The 17,794-nt window shown below is 43.9% G+C and overlaps 3 protein-coding genes across 5 annotated transcripts in view; 2 read left to right on the top strand and 1 right to left on the bottom strand.

Moving 5' to 3' along the window:
- Positions 1–17,794, top strand: part of LOC134296528 (uncharacterized) — a 334,978-nt gene that overhangs the window by 178,710 nt on the left and 138,474 nt on the right. The gene's annotated exons all lie outside the window — the stretch shown is intronic.
- Positions 588–10,706, top strand: LOC100563066 (ER membrane protein complex subunit 3). Of its 3 annotated transcripts, none has more exons than XM_008103552.2 (8): positions 588–819; positions 2,336–2,393; positions 4,261–4,354; positions 4,851–4,919; positions 6,214–6,295; positions 6,431–6,510; positions 7,626–7,711; positions 10,184–10,706. In XM_008103552.2, exons 1-8 carry the CDS (start codon positions 662–664, stop codon positions 10,292–10,294), a joined length of 738 nt encoding a protein of 245 aa, XP_008101759.2. In that variant the 5' UTR covers positions 588–661; the 3' UTR covers positions 10,295–10,706. The 3 variants fall into 3 exon arrangements, with proteins under 3 accessions (XP_008101759.2, XP_003216751.2, XP_062827749.1); XM_003216703.3 differs by having other exon boundaries at positions 4,851–4,955; XM_062971679.1 differs by lacking the exon at positions 4,851–4,919.
- Positions 12,341–17,794, bottom strand: part of usp11 (ubiquitin specific peptidase 11) — a 35,260-nt gene continuing 29,806 nt past the window's right edge. The window contains exons 19-21 of the mRNA XM_062971677.1: positions 16,820–16,935; positions 15,314–15,402; positions 12,341–13,821 (exon numbers count right to left, since the gene is read on the bottom strand). Coding sequence (XP_062827747.1) covers positions 13,645–13,821; positions 15,314–15,402; positions 16,820–16,935 — 382 coding nt within the window. The 3' untranslated portion in view covers positions 12,341–13,644. The remainder of the gene's footprint in view (positions 13,822–15,313; positions 15,403–16,819; positions 16,936–17,794) is intronic.

Below are 17,794 nucleotides of genomic sequence, written 5' to 3'. Positions count from 1 at the left end.
TCCTAAGTTTTTTTAATACTGGTAGTCATGGTTTCCTCCTTTCTGTTGAAATTGTCCACATGCTTTCGGATTTCAATGGCCAAAAAATAATCAGGGCCAGCAAATCACCTCCCAACAAAGGCTTCCCCCAGGCAGGAAGCAGCTAGGCTTTGAAGCTGCAAGGTTTTTCAATGCCGATCAATTGCAACAATGCTAATCAATTGCCTGCCATAGATGTAATCAATTGCCTGCCATAGATGTGGGTGAAACGTCAGGAGAGAATGCTTCTGGAACATGGCCATACAGCCGTGAAAACTCACAGCAACCCAACTTTTAAATTGTTTTGTCTTTTCACACCGTTATTACTCTTAAGGGGGATTCGAACACTTCCTTTGTTTCACTCCAGAAAGAATAGCAAGTCTTTCCGCTCAAAATTTTCCACAAAAGTGCTTTCCGCGATCAAGACCGTGGGAGCGGCAGTCTATTGTCTCCACGGAAACAACCGTCCTTCAGAACTCAGGGACACAACGCCGGAAGTTTTCTGCGGAGCGCCTAACGTCATTTCCGGGCCTTTCCCCTAATAAGGTTGGCTTGCAAAAGTTTTCTTTTTATAAACTAGCCCTCGGTCAGTTCGGTCAGGCCCCTCGAGGCGCCCTGGTCGTTCCCTCCCTCCCTCCCTCCAATGGCGGCGCCGGAGCTGCGCCTGGACGGCTCGATCCGCTTCTGGGTTCTTCTGCCCGTGGCCTGGATCGCTCTCGCCGTCGGGATTCTGCGCCTGCGCGTGGCGGGGTTGTGGCGCGGCGAGCGCGAGCTGGGCTGGCGCGAGCAGCGGCAGGACACGTGAGCGGCGGAGGGAAAGGCTTGCGGGAAGCCACGCCCATATAATAAATATAATTTGGTAGCGTTCTAGGTGCACGTTTGGCCTAGAGGGTTAGGTATTGGGCAGTGACTCGGGTATCAAGGGTTCGAATCCCACTCTGCCTCAAAAGAAGCCAATGGCAACGAAAACAACTGCAAATAAAAAGCAACTCTCAAAAAACGGGAATTCCAGACAGGAAACAATCAGGGCCAGCGAACATCCCCAAGGCAGGAAGCAGCCAGGTTTTGACGCTGCGAGGCTATTTAATGCTAATCAAGGTGGCCAGTTGCAGACAAGAGTTCTTTCTCCCGCCCTGGATCTTCCACGGATATGTAAACCTCGCTTCTCTAGTTTCCAACAGACCTCACAACCTCGGAGGATTGCCAGCCATAGATGCGGGGAGAATGTCAGGAGAGAATGCTTCTGGAACATGGCCATACAGCTCGGAAAACTCAGCAACCCAGTGATACTCTGGCCATTTTTGTGTGTGTCAGGAGCGACTTGAGAAACTGCAAGTCGCTTCTGGTGTGAGAGAATTGGCCATCTGCAAGGACGTTACCCAGAGGACACCCAGATGTTTTGATGTTTTTACCATCCTTGTGGGAGGCTTCTCTCATGTCCCCAACCTTCAAGTCACAAGGCCTTAGCCCACTGCGCCACCAGGGGCTCCGGTCATGAAAGCCTTTGACGACACATTGCAACTGCTGCTGATGTGCACAAATTTTGGCCCTAGAATTGTGGAAGTTGGGAGTCCAAAACATCTGAATTTTATATGGCAGTGTAGAGGGTATCTGAGGCCACATCTATACTTCCCTATAAAATCCAGATTATTTGATTTGAGCTGGATTATATGGCAGTGTAGACTCATATAAACCAGTTCAAAGTAGATAATATGGATTATCTGCTTGGATTATATGGCAGTGTAGAAGGGGCTCGAGACAACAGGAAGTGAGAGAAATCTACCCCTTGGAAGGGAAATTCACTCCTGAAATAGTTATCATGGGGAAACAGTGTCTCCTTACACTTAAAAAAAATTACCTGTTCCAATTCACATACAATTACATACAAATTCAATTTAAGAACCAAGCTACTGAACCTATCTTCTTCATAACAGATATTCTGTTATATCCTAAATTAGGGCATTCAAAGTTAGACAAGCAACATCCTGTCCCCAGGATCATCCAAAATGTTTTTAATCCCAATTGAATCCATGTAATACAAACTAGCAGTTGGTCATAAAATCCCTCGCAATGTCTTGGGGAAAGCCAAAATGTGGTCGTATGGAAATTGGGCCCTTATTTAGGGGTTGCAGTTGCCACCTCTAGAAATACCGCTCTAAAAACAGCTGCTTGGGCCTGGAAATGTGAACAATGTGATATCCCAACTTTGGCTGTTGGGCCTGGTGGGCTGCTTTGATGCCACGACTGGCATCATCACTTGGTGTTCACACAGATTTTGTCAGGACAACAACTGAGTCAAATGCTCTTTGTCTGTCAGGCAGATCCTGGCCCGGAGCCGCCTCCTGAGAGAAAATGGACGCTTCCTCACGCTTCAGGTGAGAGACAAGAGGGCAGACACAAACTTATTAAAATGTATATAAAAGTCAAAGTACATATGTATATATCTTTGTACCACAGTAGCTGTTGCTAGGTAAATGATTGGCTTAAAAGCTAAAGTGTTCCTTTGTGATGTCATTGGGAAAGAGCACAGGGAGAGCCTGCCCACCATTGCCAGATCATTTCCCAGGGGATATTGTGAGGTAGGCCCTCTCGGAGCTGGAGAAGGGAGAAAGTAGGTGAGCAGCGGTCCCAACGATACCCAAGTAACACCGAGTATATACACTGTTAGTGTATAGTTTCAACAACCCAGGACCAGGTTTCCTGTCCCTGCCTCATTTTCCACCAAGGACCACTTCATCCTGGAAAGAAGTGACGAGTGGAGTGCCATTAGCAGGGTTCCATCCTGGGCCCGGTTCTGTTCAACATCTTTATTCATGACTTAAATGAAGGGTTAGAGGGCATGATCATCAAGTTTGCAGATGACACCAAATTGGGAGGGAAGGCCAATACTCCAGAAGACAGGAGCAGAATTCAAAACAATCTTTAACAGATTAGAGAGATGATTGGCCGAAACTAACAAAGTGAACTTCAACAGGGACAAATGCAAGAAACTCCACTTGGGCAGAAAAAATGAAATGTAAAGATACAGAATGGGGAACGATGCCTGGCTTGATAGCAGTATGTGTGAAAAAGATCCTGGGCAGGAAGGTGAACACGAGCCAACAATGTGATGCAGCAGAAAAAAAGTCCAATAGGATTTTGGCCTGCGTAAATAGGAGTATAGTGTCTAGATCCAGGGAAGTCATGCTCCCCCTCTATTCTGCCTTGGTCAGACCACACCTGGAATCACACTGTGTCCAATTCTGTGCATTGCAGTTGAAGGGAGATGTTGACAAGCTGGAAGGTGTCCAGAGGAGGGCAACTAAAATGATCAAGGGTCTGGAAAACAAGCCCTTTGAGGAGTGGCTTAAAGAGCTGGGCATGTTTAGCCTGCAGAAGAGAAGGCTGAGAAGAGACATGATGAGGGCCATGTATAAATATGGAAGGGGAAGTTATAGGGAGGAGGGAGCAAGCTTGTTTTCTGCTGCCCTGCAGACTAGGACGCAGAACAATGGCTTCAAACTACAGGAAAGGGGATTTCACCTGAACATGAGGAAGAACTTCCTCACTGTGAAAGCTGTTCAGCAGTGGAACTCTCTCCCCCAGGCTGTGGTGGAGGCTCTTTCTTTGGAGGCCTTTAAGCAGAGGCTGAATGGCCATCTGTTGGGGATGCTTTGAATGTGATTTTCCTGCTTCTTGGCAGGGGGTTGGACTGGATGGCTCATGAGGTCTCTTCCAACTCTATGATTCTATGAGTGTTCCCCACAACTCACCCTCCACTTTCCCAACCCAGACCTAGAGGTAGCATCCATAGTCAAGTTGTGCCCCAAAGACTGTGGTCATGAACATGTTTACTCAAAAGGACCAAGCTTCAGTGAGCACAGTGGGCCTTATGTCTGAGTGTTGTAATGTCTGGTTTAAGTCTCTCCTTTGTGTTTAGTTCAAAGGGCAGTTTTAGGCAACTCTAAGATGCTAACTCAGGCATGGGCAAGCTTTGGCCCTCCAGGTGTTTTCGACTTTAACTCCCACAATTCCTAACAGCCTACCAGCTGTTAGGAATTGTGGGAGTTAGTCCAAAACACCTGGAGTGCCAAAGTTTGCCTGTGCTAATTGATGTCATAATAAGACAATGGAAAAGATTTCTTTCCATGCACATGAAGCAACTTGAGCACTTTAGAGCCTGATGTCAACATTACATGTTTCCCATGCTTTTTCATGATCTCCTAAATTTTATCCCACTTTTGTGACATTTCCTCCCCAAAGGGTTTCCTCATGCGCAAACACTACTTCAATAATCCTGAAAGTGGCTTCTTCCGCAAAACCAAGCGCAAGATACAGCCCCGGAACCCACTGACAGGTAAATGGAAGGGACTGGTGAGCAGATATGTGGAAGCAGGCTTATCTTTTTCCCTGGCCTTGGTGGCAAATAGTAGTATTGCACTGATGAAAAAGCTTAACTTGAATTGAAGTAAACAGCTTGTCAGAGGTAGCCAAATGGGGATGTGGGCGTTAGGAGCTTTGATTTGCCCAATCATAGTTATTCAGGTCTCGAACATCTGATTTGACTAATTGTGGGAAGGAGATGAGATCTCTGCTGGGAATTGAATACATTTATTTCTCCTTCCTGCCCCAACCTGTGGAAATCATATACAGTAAACCCACTCTTCTGTTTCTGACACTGCACAATCATCAGGATTTTAAAAAACGTTTACAAATAAAAACAATATCTAGATCTCTCCAGAAGCTGGATTCTGTGTCTGAACTATCCTTTCTGTGTCTTTAGTTTGCACTTTTTTGTTTGGACTTTGACATACACACAACCCTGTTCTAAGACTTCCTCTCCTTCCCTGTAGATCCCACCATGGTCATGGAGATGATGAAGGGCAATATCGTGAATGTACTGCCCATGATCCTCGTTGGAGGTTGGATCAACTGGGCCTTCTCTGGCTTTGTGGCTAGTGAGTGAGGAGGGGAATTGCGGCAGACGTAGGAACAACAGTGTGGGAAAGTAATGGAGCTTATTATACAATTGTAGTATTGTAGTTTGCACTCTATGATGGCTTAGCCTCGGTTTCATTTTACATTTTTAAGTGGCTGTAAAAAAGGTTGCAGCAAAAGCAGTACGGGCGTATTTTAAAATATTTTTTAATGACTGGGATAATTTAGAGACCAAAGTTGCTAATAATTCTTGCTCACATTTTTTATATCAGATTGCTATTGAACAAGCATGTTTTGTTGATGTGGGAGATGAAGCTGATCGAAGCTTCATTAACGTGACCTAAGGGTGGGCTGAACAATGAACTGGGGTGGTCTCAGTTCAGATCTCACCTTTGCCATGAAATGACACTTGTTTGACTTTTCCACAAGTAATTCTCAGTAAGACTAGTTAATACTGTACAGTTGGATCCCAAATATCCATGGGCTCTACATCCAAACCTGAACTGAAAACATTCCCAAAAAACAGTGTTGGATGTCTCACTTCTCCCACACCCACCAACTCTATTAAGAAAAGACCATGATAAAAGCTGTTCTGTGGCAGTCTCCTGCTGAGGGTGAAGATATAGTTGAGACATGGCAGGGGCAAGAGCGAGAGGGATGGAAGAAAGAGAAGGAAGGAAAGAGAAATCTACTTGGAGCTGAATCCCATTGGGCTTATAGCAAGCTGAAGATTCAGCGTGGATTCCAAACATAAAAGGCAAAGATTCAATGCCCAAACACAACAACAATGCACCCATAATAACGAAAAATTGATAGCCCAACATATAAAAACAAATTAAGACTTAACAACTAAAATTAAATAAAAAAGCAACTTGTTACATCAAACATAAAACAAAACATCGAACAGAAGCATCAATTTGCAAGTTCCTTGAGAATGCAGGCTGAGAGGAACATGAGAGCCATGTTTAAATATTTGAAAGGATGTCACATTGAGGAGGGAACAAGCTTGTGTCTTGCTGCTCTGGAGACTAGGACACGGAGCAATGGATTCAAATTGCAGGAAGAACTTCTTGATGGTAAGAACTGTTTGGCAGTGGATATGCGGCTGCCTTGCAGGGTGGTGAAGTCTCCTTCTCTGGAGCTTTTTAAGCGGAGGCTGGATGGTCATCTGTTAGGGTGGCTTTGATTGTGTGTTTCTTCATGGTGGAAGGAGATTGGACTGGATGGCCCTTGGGGTCTCTTTTATTATTCTAACCCCCCTCCCTCACAATCTCCCAGCTAAGGTTCCCTTTCCCTTGACTCTCCGGTTCAAGCCCATGCTACAACGTGGAATCAACCTGCCTTCTCTGGACCCCTCTTGGTAAGTGCCTGTTGCTGCCCTCCACTCACTCGGATGCAGCCAGTCCCTTTGGAGGGTGGTGACAGGGTAGCTCTTAAGTTCTGTGGGGCTGGGTAAGTTCCCTACAATAGTCCCTGATCACTTTTTTCTCTGCAGGGTGAGTTCAGCTTCCTGGTATTTCCTCAATGTTTTTGGATTGCGTCGAGTGTACAATATTGTCTTGGGGGAAGAAACAGGTGAGAGATGAGGGGAAGAGGAGGTCTCCAGAGATTGGAAGGGATCACTTGAGAGACTGCCCAAGTGTGGGAGGAACACTATAACTATGAGGTCAAGGCAGGACTGTACAACATTTGAATTCTTTGCATCATTCTCAATGCTACTGAAGTGAAGAAAATAGGATTTGTTCTGGGAGAGAGGATACATTGCCAGTTTAGTAGCTAAAAAAAGAGTTGGAATATAGCTTACATGATTTCCCATTGGCATAACCAATGATGAAAGAGATGAGAGTGCAGATAACAAGTTGTGGTGTAGCGGTCTGAGTATTGGATTACAACTCTGGGGACCAGGGTTCAAATATCCACTGAGCACCAAAATCTTGGGTAACTCACCCTCCCTCAGTCTCAGAATAAGACAATGGCAGACCTCATCCAAACACATCTTCCCAAGAAAACCCTGTGGTAAAGTTGCCTTAGGTTGACATGAAGGTCCACAGCACCAGCAGGCACAACAACAACAGAGCTAGAGTGCTGCACATTTCCAGCCCTTGATCTGGAGCATGTCATACTCAGGTTCAGGTTCTCATTCCTCTATGAAAGCTCACTGGAAGACTGCAGGCTGATAACAGGCTGGATCTGCACTGGCCTATATCCCAGGATCTGATCCCAGATTATCTGGCAGTGTTGACTCATATAGTCTGGTTCAAAGCAGTTTACGACTGGGGCCAGTTAAATGACCTCAGAGGGTTCTAAACTTTAGACTTAGGGTTGCCCTAAGTCTGAAATGACATGAAGGCACACAGCAACAACAATCCTAATTAACTAGGGTCTTCAGACTAAGGCCTATGTCTTAGAGTAATAGGTGGATATACAGTTTGTATTAATTATAGCATTATAACTGTCATTTAAAGTGTTGTCAGACTGCATTAATTCTACAGTGTAGGTGCAGCCTAGATCCTTTATGTGAGAACCTATATCACAGTAAGCTGTTGGCGTTTCTATATTATAAGGGGTTCACTTTTAGCAAATTGTTTCACAACATGGATATAGTTTCCTTTGCCTCTCACTCAACTTGTACAACTTCAGGTGTAACTATTTCCTTTCTCACGAGGTTCAACCTTCTGCTCTCTCCTCAGCTGCAGAGCAAAATCAACTCATGTTCCAAGATCATTTTATGGAACCAACCATGCCTACACCACCAGATCCCAACAAAGCCTTCAAGGTAAAAAGTCCAGTTTTCTATGTTCTAGAAGACTCAGGTTTTCATTGACAAATCCCCAGAATTCCCTCATTATGAGATTTTGTTCAAAACAGATAGCTTTGCTATACTTAGATGAAAATAAGCTTAGATCAGTGGTTCTCAAACTTTAATCCTGCAGATGTTTTGGACTTCAGCTCCCAGAATTTCTTTTTGCCATATTTTTTGTTACAAGCATAAGTTCATGTTACATAATGTCACTTTTCATATTTAGTTTGTACATTTTATTACCCTCTACAATTTTCTCCTCACTAAAAAGTGGGAAAATTTTCTCATCTTCCAACCCAAAAACTTATTAAATACAAATTTAGTTATCATGCTGCTGTACTGTACTGTACTGTACTGTATCATGTACTGTATAGCACATCTCCATTTTATACTCTAATTTCATTAATACTTTACTACTTTTAAAATATTACCCAAGTATCTTTGTATTTTCTTTCTAATATAAGACATAAAAGGTTTCCACTCATTTTTGAGTTTGTTGTTGAAGGCTTTCATGGCCAGAATCACTGGGTTGCTGTGAGTTTTCCTGGCTGTACGGCCATGTTCCAGAAGCATTCTCTTCTGACGTTTCACCCACATCTATGGCAGGCATCCTCAGAGGTTGTGAGATCTGTTGAAAACTAGGCAAGTGGTGTTTATACATCTGTGGAAAGTCCAGGGTCGGAGAAAGAACTCTTGTCTGTGGGAGGCAGGTGTGAATGTTGCAATTCACCACCTTGATTAGCATTTAATGGCCATGCAGATTCAAAGCCTGGCTGCTTTTTGCCTTAGGGAATCCTTTGTAGGGAGGTGTTAGCTATTTTGGTTTTGAAAATTCCTTAACTGTTGACTAAGCTGGCTGGGACTTTTGGGAGTTGAAGTCCAAAATACCTGGAAGATAAACATTTGGGATCCACTAGCTTATATCGAAGTTGTTTGGAATTAGTACCTAGAAAGGAGTTGGCTCAAAGGCATCATATTTCAAGAGCTATATGGGATCTTCAGATACCACTTGCCAGTGTTCTTTTGGCTGGTATGGATAAAAAAGCATAACAGCAAGAATAAAATGTTAACAAGCGGACAACATAAAATATCATCCCTTACAAGTAGTGACAGTGGCTTCGGAGCAAGTCAGACAGCTTTCCCTGGTGATGGAGACTATTTCAATTACTTGCTAAAATTGTAGTATCTTACTCTGTTTTGTGAGTTCTCAGGATAATGTACAATTTAACCCCCTAAAGGAATTTCAGATCAAACCAACAGAAATGTTGAAACAGACTAGAAACATTAACAGCCTCCAGGCGAAAATGGATACAACCATGCACAAGTATGTTTTAAGAAATACAGTCAGCCTGCTGTATGCACAAATTCAGCCATCCATTGTTTGGAAGTATTTGTTAAAAATTCAAAAATCAAACTTTTATTTTGCCATTTTATATAAGGGATACTATTTTATTATACTATTGTATGTAGTGGGAGTTGAGTGTCCACAAACTTAGGGAGGAGAGGGGGTACTGAAACCAAACCGCAGCAGATAACAATGACTCGCTGTACTTAGATTAGGTTTAAAAGAGGTTAATAAAAAGCCATGTTTTTAACTTGGTGCCTAAAAGAGACCAGAGGTGGTATCTTTCTTTTCTGTCGACAACAGTGGTTCTTAACCTGTGGGTCCCCAGATGTTTTGGCCTTCAATTTCCAGAAATCCTAACAGCTGAAAAACTGGCTGGGATTTCTGGTTGAAGGCCAAAACACCTGGGGACCCACAGGTTGAGAACCACTGGTCTATCTCCCAAAAGCCTCAGTAGGCTGGTATAACACTGTCCCATGGGGGTTATTCACCAAGACACTTCTGGTTTTGGATTACAGCTTTCAAAATCCCTTGCTATTAGCTATGTTGATCAAAGATGCATCTGCACTGTGGAATGAATGCCGTTTGACAACACTTTGACTGTCACAGTGCAACACTGTAGAATCCTGGGAGTTGTCATTTCGTGTGGCACTAGCATTCTTTGGCAGAAAAGGCTCAAGTCCTTGTAAAACCACAACTTCCTTAGCATTGATCCTGAGGCTTCTTGGAATTGTGTCTCATCTCTTAACCTAAGATCTAGTGCAGTTGGCTAGGAGGGGACCAGAAGGCTCCCAGTTATAAACCTTGTGTTTGCCATGAATCCTGTGTGTGGTTTTAAAGCAGCCTCTGAGTTATCCTCCATCTGCTTGCAAAAAGAAACACTGACCTATCTTCCTGGGTTGTTTTTTTTAACTATGTAAAGCACTTTTAAATGCTTCAAATGTTATTCCTATCGTTTAACTGGAAATACCAGGTTTTGGCGTGGCCAGATTCTACCTCCGAGTAAATTCTATCGGTGCCAACATTTGTGGCTTGGTCTGTAACTTGTGTGTCACTCATTTCTGCAGACTCAGAGCTTGATCACCTCTTTATTTCTCCTTCAGGCTGAATGGGAAGCCTTAGAGCTGGTCTCTCACCAGTGGGCTCTGCAGGACGTGGAACAGCAGCTGATGTCAAAGGACCTGAATCTGGCAGAGACATTTGGATCTGACTGATCTCACCTGTGATAGCTGTGGGCCACAAGCCAGCTGTGTGCAGAGATGCACACATACCCCTCAGGGATGGCAGAAGGCCATCACATTGTGCATGGTGTGTGGGAAAATGTGGCATGGCTTTGTCTCTTTTGAGGCAACACATGGCAGTAGAGAACCAAAGACTCTGATGTGGCATTTGTCAGTCTGAGTGGCAGGCAGTAGAATTATTTTAGCTGATTCTCAGCAGTTGAATTTGTTCAAATCTTGTTGATTTGAGCTAGCAAATCAACAAGAAAAGGTTGCATTTCTTGTTCTTCTGGGAGAGTGGAAAACCAATATAAGTAGCCTCAGACTGTTGCATCCTAAAGCTCCCATTTGGCTTGCAGAACAGTTTTTCTGCTATTAAATGGAGGCAGCTGCAATTATGCTTGTATTTATCTTTTGTTTGTGTTCTTTATGTGTAGCTAGTTACAAACAAAGTGCTGGGTGTTTTTTTTTTCACGAATGGTGCATCTACACTGTAGAATTAATGCAGTTTGATACCATTTCAAATGCCATGGCGCAATGCTATGGCATCAGGAGTGTTGTAGTTTTACCTGGTCTTTTATCTTCTTTGCCAAAGAGTGCCAGAGCATATTCAAATTACAACTCCCATGATTCCATAGCATTCAACCAAGTGGCGTCAAACTGCATTCATTCCACAGCGTAAATATGGTCTGTCCGGTGGGAGAGAATTGGCCATCTGCAAGGACGTTGCCCAGTGGATGCCTGGATATTTTGACATTTTTACCATCCTTGTGGGAGATTTCTCTCATGTCCCCGCATGGAGCTGGAGCTGATAAAGGGAGCTCATCTGTGCTCTCCCCAGCTTGGATTTGAACCGGCAGCCTTCAGGTCAGCAACCCAACCTTCAAGTCATCAGTCCTGCCGGCACAAGAGTTTAATCCACTGCGCCACCAGGGGCTTTCTCAAATCGCTCCTGACACAAAAAAAGTCTAAAAACATCCCTAGGCTTGGAAAAAATAGTTTGTGGCAAAACATAGAATGGCCTATATGCTGAAACCAGGGACCAGGCAACTTGAGATGCAGAGCCTGCCTATGGAGAAGCCAAGGAGGGCATGGACAGATTAAGATTTCTTTTTTCAGCCCTGAGGACATGTATTTTACTGTTATTCTGTAACAGAGGATCTATTTTATCTAGATGTCTCCTCTCAAGTCAGTGTGTGCCCTACAATATAAATACCCCAAAAGTAGACCTGCCACCTTACCTGCAGTCATGCTTAATTTGTGGTACTATGAGTGGTGGTCCCACACTCATAGAATCATATACTTGGAAGAGACCTCATAAGCCATTCAGTCCAACCCCCTGCTGAAAGGCAGGAAATCACATTCAAAGCACCCCTTACAGATGGCCATCCAGCTTCTGCTTAAAAGCCTCCACCACACTCCGGGCTCCTATAACCAGAAGTGGGCACTGCATTTTTGCCACCCACCCCAGTAGGAAGGGCAAATGCCTAGTACAGTTGTCAGGAAGCCTTCCTTTTTTTTGAAATGTTGAAGATTTGCAAACTGGCTCTATCTCAGGCATAAGAAAACTTCGGCCCTCCAGGTTTTGAACTTCAACTCCCATGAATCCCAGCCAGCTTGCCGGCTGTTATGAATTAAGTCCAAAACACCTGGAGGGCTGAAGTTTGCTCATGCCTGCTCTGCCTTCTGCCACCTTTTTTCACTCCCCTCCTACCAGTGGTTGTGGATCTACTGCAGTTAGCAAATGCATCCACATATCCCAAAGATGTTTTGGACTTCAGCTCAAAGAAACCCTAGCCAGTCTACTGAACAGAAATTGCAGTCTGAAAGATCTGGAAGGCTGAATGTTTCCCACACTTTTATGGGTGTCAGCAGCTGGATAGGACATCAGTGGATAATCTTTGCCTTACATGCTGAAGCAGGAAAGGGTGCTGAGGTGTACAATGACCCAGGGCCCCAGTTCCAAGCAGAAGAAAAGTGTTGATGCTGTTCAGGTTCATGTATCACAGAGAGTCATACAAGTGGAAAAGAGAGCTCACATACCATTCAAAAGAAGTTACTTTTATATACAAGTTTTGCCACATGCCAAAAATATTTTCTTCTGCGAAAAAAAATTCAAAAGAAAAAAAACAAGTCAAGTGAAGGAATCTTCTTCCAAAACTCTTTTTAAGAAAATACACTTATGTGCTTTCTGCAGGCAGTTGAGTGTCCCCTGCCTGGCCAACAATGCCTCAGTTGATGTCCAGCCCTGCCTCGCATTGCACGCAGACACCTATTTACAAACTAGCGCAATCCCTGAGCCTGGAAGCAGCAGTGACATTCAGCGTGGGGAAGGGCAGAAGGGGCAAAAAAGTCAAATACTTCCCTGGGCTAAGTGTTGGCCTGTAAAATCCCAGGCCTCAAAACTGGGTCAGTTACTGAAGAGAGAGAATCTCCAGAGTCACTTGTGATGGATGGCAATTCAATTCCTCCTCCACTCTCTTCGACAGTGTAGTTCATGGCAGACCGTACGGTCCGAGAGCTGCTCCATTCTCCCAGAAAGACTCGGAAGCAAAGTCTGGAAGCAACATGGATCACAAACTTCAGAACCAGGGAACACTAGGAAAAGGAAGCCTAGAGGCTGCTGGCAGTACAAAAAGGAAGTGGGTGCAGAGCAGCTTGGGATTTATTGCTCTAAGTTGGTAGACAGAGGAATAAATGGAGGCACTTGGGAGGTTAAGTGGGGTGGATAAGAACACAAGGGGCTACTTTTTGTGCCCGAAAGAAGGACACATGGCAGGATGCAAGGGGAAGTGTCCCAATGGACTGCAGATGACAGAAATCCTCCCAGAGCCAGCAACCACTAACTGCGGACAAGGACACTGAGTCACAGGCCGCTCCCCTGATGCCAAAGTGTAACGTGAGGAGGAGGACCTAGTGCTATAGGGACGATGGGCAGCACAGTGCAGCGCTCATGGAAATGCTGGGGGGAGAGGCAGTCAGGCCCTGAGAAAAGCTCCCCACTTTTAAAATGGAAAAGCAGAGGTTGGAGAGGAAAGAGGTCCTCCCCTTACATTTTATAAAACGCTGGTGCAAAGACACTGGCCCTGTAAAGTATGTGTGTGTTTGGTGGGGTGAGGGGGCAGGAACAAGCCTTTCCCTTCAGGGTGGGGAAGCTGTGTGCAAAGCAAAGGGCACAGGAAGGCAACTGGGGGGCAGTCATGCCTCTCCAGTCCCATGTCCCTGCTCTTAGAACTGCTATTCCTAGAGCTGCTGCCTTCCAGCTGCTGCCACTGGATAAGCTCCAACATGGCTCTTTTACTCCCACTCCTCTTCCCAAAGGAGGGCGGCAGGCAGGGCAACGGTCAGTCTACGTCCATAAAGTCCCGACTGTCTTGCTCGCTGGGATGAGGGTTGCAGCAGGCCCCGTAATCCTCTCGGTCTGGGCCAACAGCAGTGCTTGTAGCCACAGCAGCACCGGGGGGAACCGGGTGGCGGATTTTGTCCTGGCGCTGATAGAACAAGACATAGGCAGCTTTGGACTGTGGCAAGGAAGAAAGGAAAACAGAGTGAGAGAGGGCAGGTCAAAGTGAAAGGGCTAACATTTATTAATCATGAGCCACAAAGGAAAGGAAAGAAGAGCTGAGAAGGACAGTAGACTCATGTTATACCTAGAGATCCAAAAAGCCATGAGCTATTAAATGATTGGCAAATGAATAATTTACAATAGGAGTCTAGAACTGGAAATCTTTTTGTTTCCCCTTATCAAAGAGGCTTGAAGTACCTCTTACTACCTGATCACATGGGCAAAATCTTCCGTCCTACAACAATTCAACCTCACTTCAGACATAGAGCCCGCTGGATCTCATCACACGACGTAGACCTACTTCCAGCGGGTCTCCATGCCCGAAATGAGGTCAAACTGTTGTTAAGGAAGCGCTGGAAACACAGAAGGCCTCCTCTGTATCATTGAGAATGAACAGGCGGCGTCACTTCTCTCCATGGGATGATAGGGGTGACGTGGGGCGCTGGGTTCTCCACGTACTATGCCGGATTCACCACAATCCATGACCAATCCTCCCGCTATCGCCTGGCTTACTGATCTCAGTGTGATCGGGTCCTTGGTCAAAACAACATGAAACGGATGGAGGAGCAATAGTCTCATTGCCAGTTATGAAGATATTGGGGTGTGAGGCAGGAAGAAGGAAAAGTAGGGCTTGAAAATCTGTCTTGAGAACTGGGGTTATCCAATTCAGTTATTATGTTTATTTATATCCCACCTTTTCTGTCCACAAAGGGGACTCAAAGCAGTCTACATTAAAAGCATTTCAATATAATTTTAAAATATACAAATATTAAAACAGGATTAAATATCATTAGTATTAAAAACAATTTAGTTAAAAACCATAAAAACATATTAAAAACTAAAAACATCACATGTAAGAAACAAAAGGCTTTTTAAATCAGTAAAACTTGCAAATGTTCAGAGCCAGAGTTAAATTTTACTTCCGGCATATCTGAGCCCTAAAGCATGTGTGGAGAACCTATGTGCCACATTAGTCCAAAGGAAAGTTCTGGGTCCTCAGGTCCGTCCTCAGCAGATTCCTATTCTTCACATTTCAAAAATGTGTTGAATCTCCCCTGCCTCCTCAAATTTGGGGGGCCCAGCATTCTTTTCCTGCTTGATAGCAAAAGCAGAGGAAACCAACAAGGCAAAGAGCTGTGTCTTCTCCACACAAACCTCTTCAAGTCCACCTCCAGGAGGCTCCCAAACCAAGACAGGCATTGGCTTTATAATGCTAAGGACTGTGGAGGACAATTAAATTCAGTTTGCTTTTTAACTCTAATCAACTTGAGAGTTATGATATTCTGAGGTTTGACTCAGGATTTTTAAAAATATAAGTATAATAAAAGACAGTCATGTGCAGCAAATTTTTATGGTTCCACTTGCAAAGAGTGGCACATTTCCATTCAAAATAACAGGCCAGCAAGTATCAAAATATTAGGACAATCTAGCATGAAACTAGCCATTACCTCAATTTGGCTCTTCGAAACTGCAGAGACGCTACTGTCATCGAAGTAGAACCACGTCCCACTGTCCTTGTTCCGTGCAAACGTTGTGTCTAGAGGACACCAGAGAGCCATTAGACCATAGAAGAAGAATATGGCCATCTTCTGACACCCACCAGGAGAAAGACATGCTCAGCTACGTGGCCAGAACTGATTTGTAAATTACTGGCATATATAAATTGGTAAACTAGTGAGGCCTTGAGGCCTGAAAATTGCAGAGTCACTCATGTAGGCCTCAGGCACTCTGTCACGTGACTGAGCTAGTGACTCATGAGGAAGGATAAAGCCTGGGGACCCAAACTGAGTAAAATCTAAAGAGCACCATCCATTATGTAAATATATATATAGTTGGACTTCTATATTCACCGATTCTCCATGAATTCAACAGCCCTTTGGAGGCAACCATAAGGCTGATGTGCTCCTCAATGGAAATGAGTTTGACATCCCTGGCCTAGCGGATTGGAGCCTGGCCAGTGATCCATGCCATTGGTAACTGACAGATGACACTACACTGCACATAGGACTGTCCTTTGGAGACGACTCGGAAATGTGTTGCCGAAAACAAGGGTGCCAATTTCTGCATTTCTAAAGAGTGCAGATCATCTATTGCCTTTAAAATCCCCATGGCTGAAGACCTGGGCACCAAGATGGCTCATTAACTTCCCTTGCATTAACTTCCCCTATGATCTTCCCTTGAGGCCATCCTTTGAGTCCTCATTGCCTCTCAGAAATGAGGCAGCTGGTAACTGGAGAGAAGGCACTCGCTCTGGGAGGAGATACAGTTGACCCACCATATCCATGGCTTCTGTATCCACAGATCCAACCAAATGCAAGTCAAAAATATTCAGGAACTATGCTGATGTGTAGGCATACCCTGCTGTAGCATGCCTACCGTTTTACAGATCCTCTGGTTTTCCCTTGCATTCGTTTGAGTTGTTTATCATTTTATATGATGGGATTTCATCATCCACAATTTTTTTTATCCATGGGAGTTCTTAGAACCAAGCCCCCCACCCAAGAACAAATTCTTCTATCTATCCAGAAGAGTTGTTTTTGTAAAAAAAAAACAACTGTGTGGGTCTTTAGACATATCACCCTCACTGGCTTTCATTTCCAGTCTCCTCCTGATTGTTTCAATCAATTCTATTATTCTAATACTAAATTTTATGGTGACATCATTTGATGTAAGCCATCCCCGGGAGTTTTTCTTTTGACTGAAGAGTATCATAAACATTGTAAAAGAATAATAAAAAAGAATGGATTCAAATATTTGCACAATTTCCCCAACTTTTCTCAAAGGCTTATTTCTAAAATGCGTACTATTTGGATTTGTAGTAAAGAGCAATTAACCAGTGTCACAAATTTCCCTGATACACACTTCAAGATACAGTGCTACTAAGAGTTTACTTCCAAACCCGCCTTCCCCCCTCATTAATGATTAATTCCCATAAGTCTCAAAATAATACATACAGTGGCCATCTCTCAGGCCGCCATAGTGGTTGGATACAGCAATGAGGTCATATTTGTATAGCGAGGCGTCATTGTCTTTCTGCGGCTTGATGATGAAATCAGAAAAATTGAGGTCCCTGCAATATAAGATATTACAATGCAGCCAATTATCCAGATGCTTCATTATTAGCGGCAGTAAATAAAGGTGAGAAATCCAATGTGATGTAGTATCTTGAGTGCTGAATTAGGGCTCTGGGAGATGAGGGTTCAAATCCCTGCTCAGCCATAGAAACCTGCTGGTTGACCTTGGGAAAGTGACACTCTCTCAGCCTCAGAGGAAAACAAATGTAATCTCCCCCCTCTGAACAAATCTTGCCCAGAAAGCCCTGTGGTAGGTTCATCTTAGGATCACTATAAGTCAGAAAAAACTTAAAGGCAGCAATAACAACAGCAAAGAGTCCCCAAGCAATACTCTCTATGCTTCTGTAGATAGAAAAAAACCTATCTGTTGGCAATAGAGGTTACCGCTTCCACTATCTTTATTTACTCCCACCTGTAACACTTAACTTTTGGGCATTTCTCAAAGAGATAGCCGTGTTAATCTGTTTTGGCATGTGAAGATAACAGGAATCCAGGAATACGTTTGATAAAATAAAGGTCTCACACAAGGTTGTGTGGATCCCAGTGCACTACATCAGATGCATGTGTGGAGTCCATAAATTGTTTTGCTAGAACTCCTTTTCCCAGTCCCAAAAGTGCTACTAATTCTTTTAATGGCACTTCTTCCCAATCTTTCACTAACAAGTGATTCTGTGGCTGCCATTTTTAACCTTTCGTGTGCTATTTTTATCCTTTTTTTTACAAACCACAAAAACAATGTTTTTGCAGTTTAATAAACTTTTCCCATGTTTTTATGATAGAACCAATTAGGAAATGACATTTATAGCCCAGGAACAAAAATCATGTTACATAGTGTAATCATTACTGAAGTGCTAC

This window comes from Anolis carolinensis, chromosome 2, assembly GCF_035594765.1.
Source record: "Anolis carolinensis isolate JA03-04 chromosome 2, rAnoCar3.1.pri, whole genome shotgun sequence".
In the NCBI taxonomy this organism is placed as follows: domain Eukaryota; kingdom Metazoa; phylum Chordata; class Lepidosauria; order Squamata; family Dactyloidae; genus Anolis; species Anolis carolinensis.
Note: the sequence above shows the minus strand (reverse complement) of the source record. Positions and strands in the feature narration are given on the sequence as shown.

Bases quoted from the DNA above. Each gene is read 5' to 3' on its own strand.
- LOC100563066 (XM_003216703.3), top strand. From the start codon at position 662: ATGGCGGCGCCGGAGCTGCGCCTGGACGGCTCGATCCGCTTCTGGGTT. The intron at 820-2,335 runs GTGAGCGGCGGA...TTTGTCTGTCAG, and splicing joins CGCGAGCAGCGGCAGGACAC to GCAGATCCTGGCCCGGAGCC. The intron at 4,355-4,850 runs GTAAATGGAAGG...CCTTCCCTGTAG, and splicing joins GCCCCGGAACCCACTGACAG to ATCCCACCATGGTCATGGAG.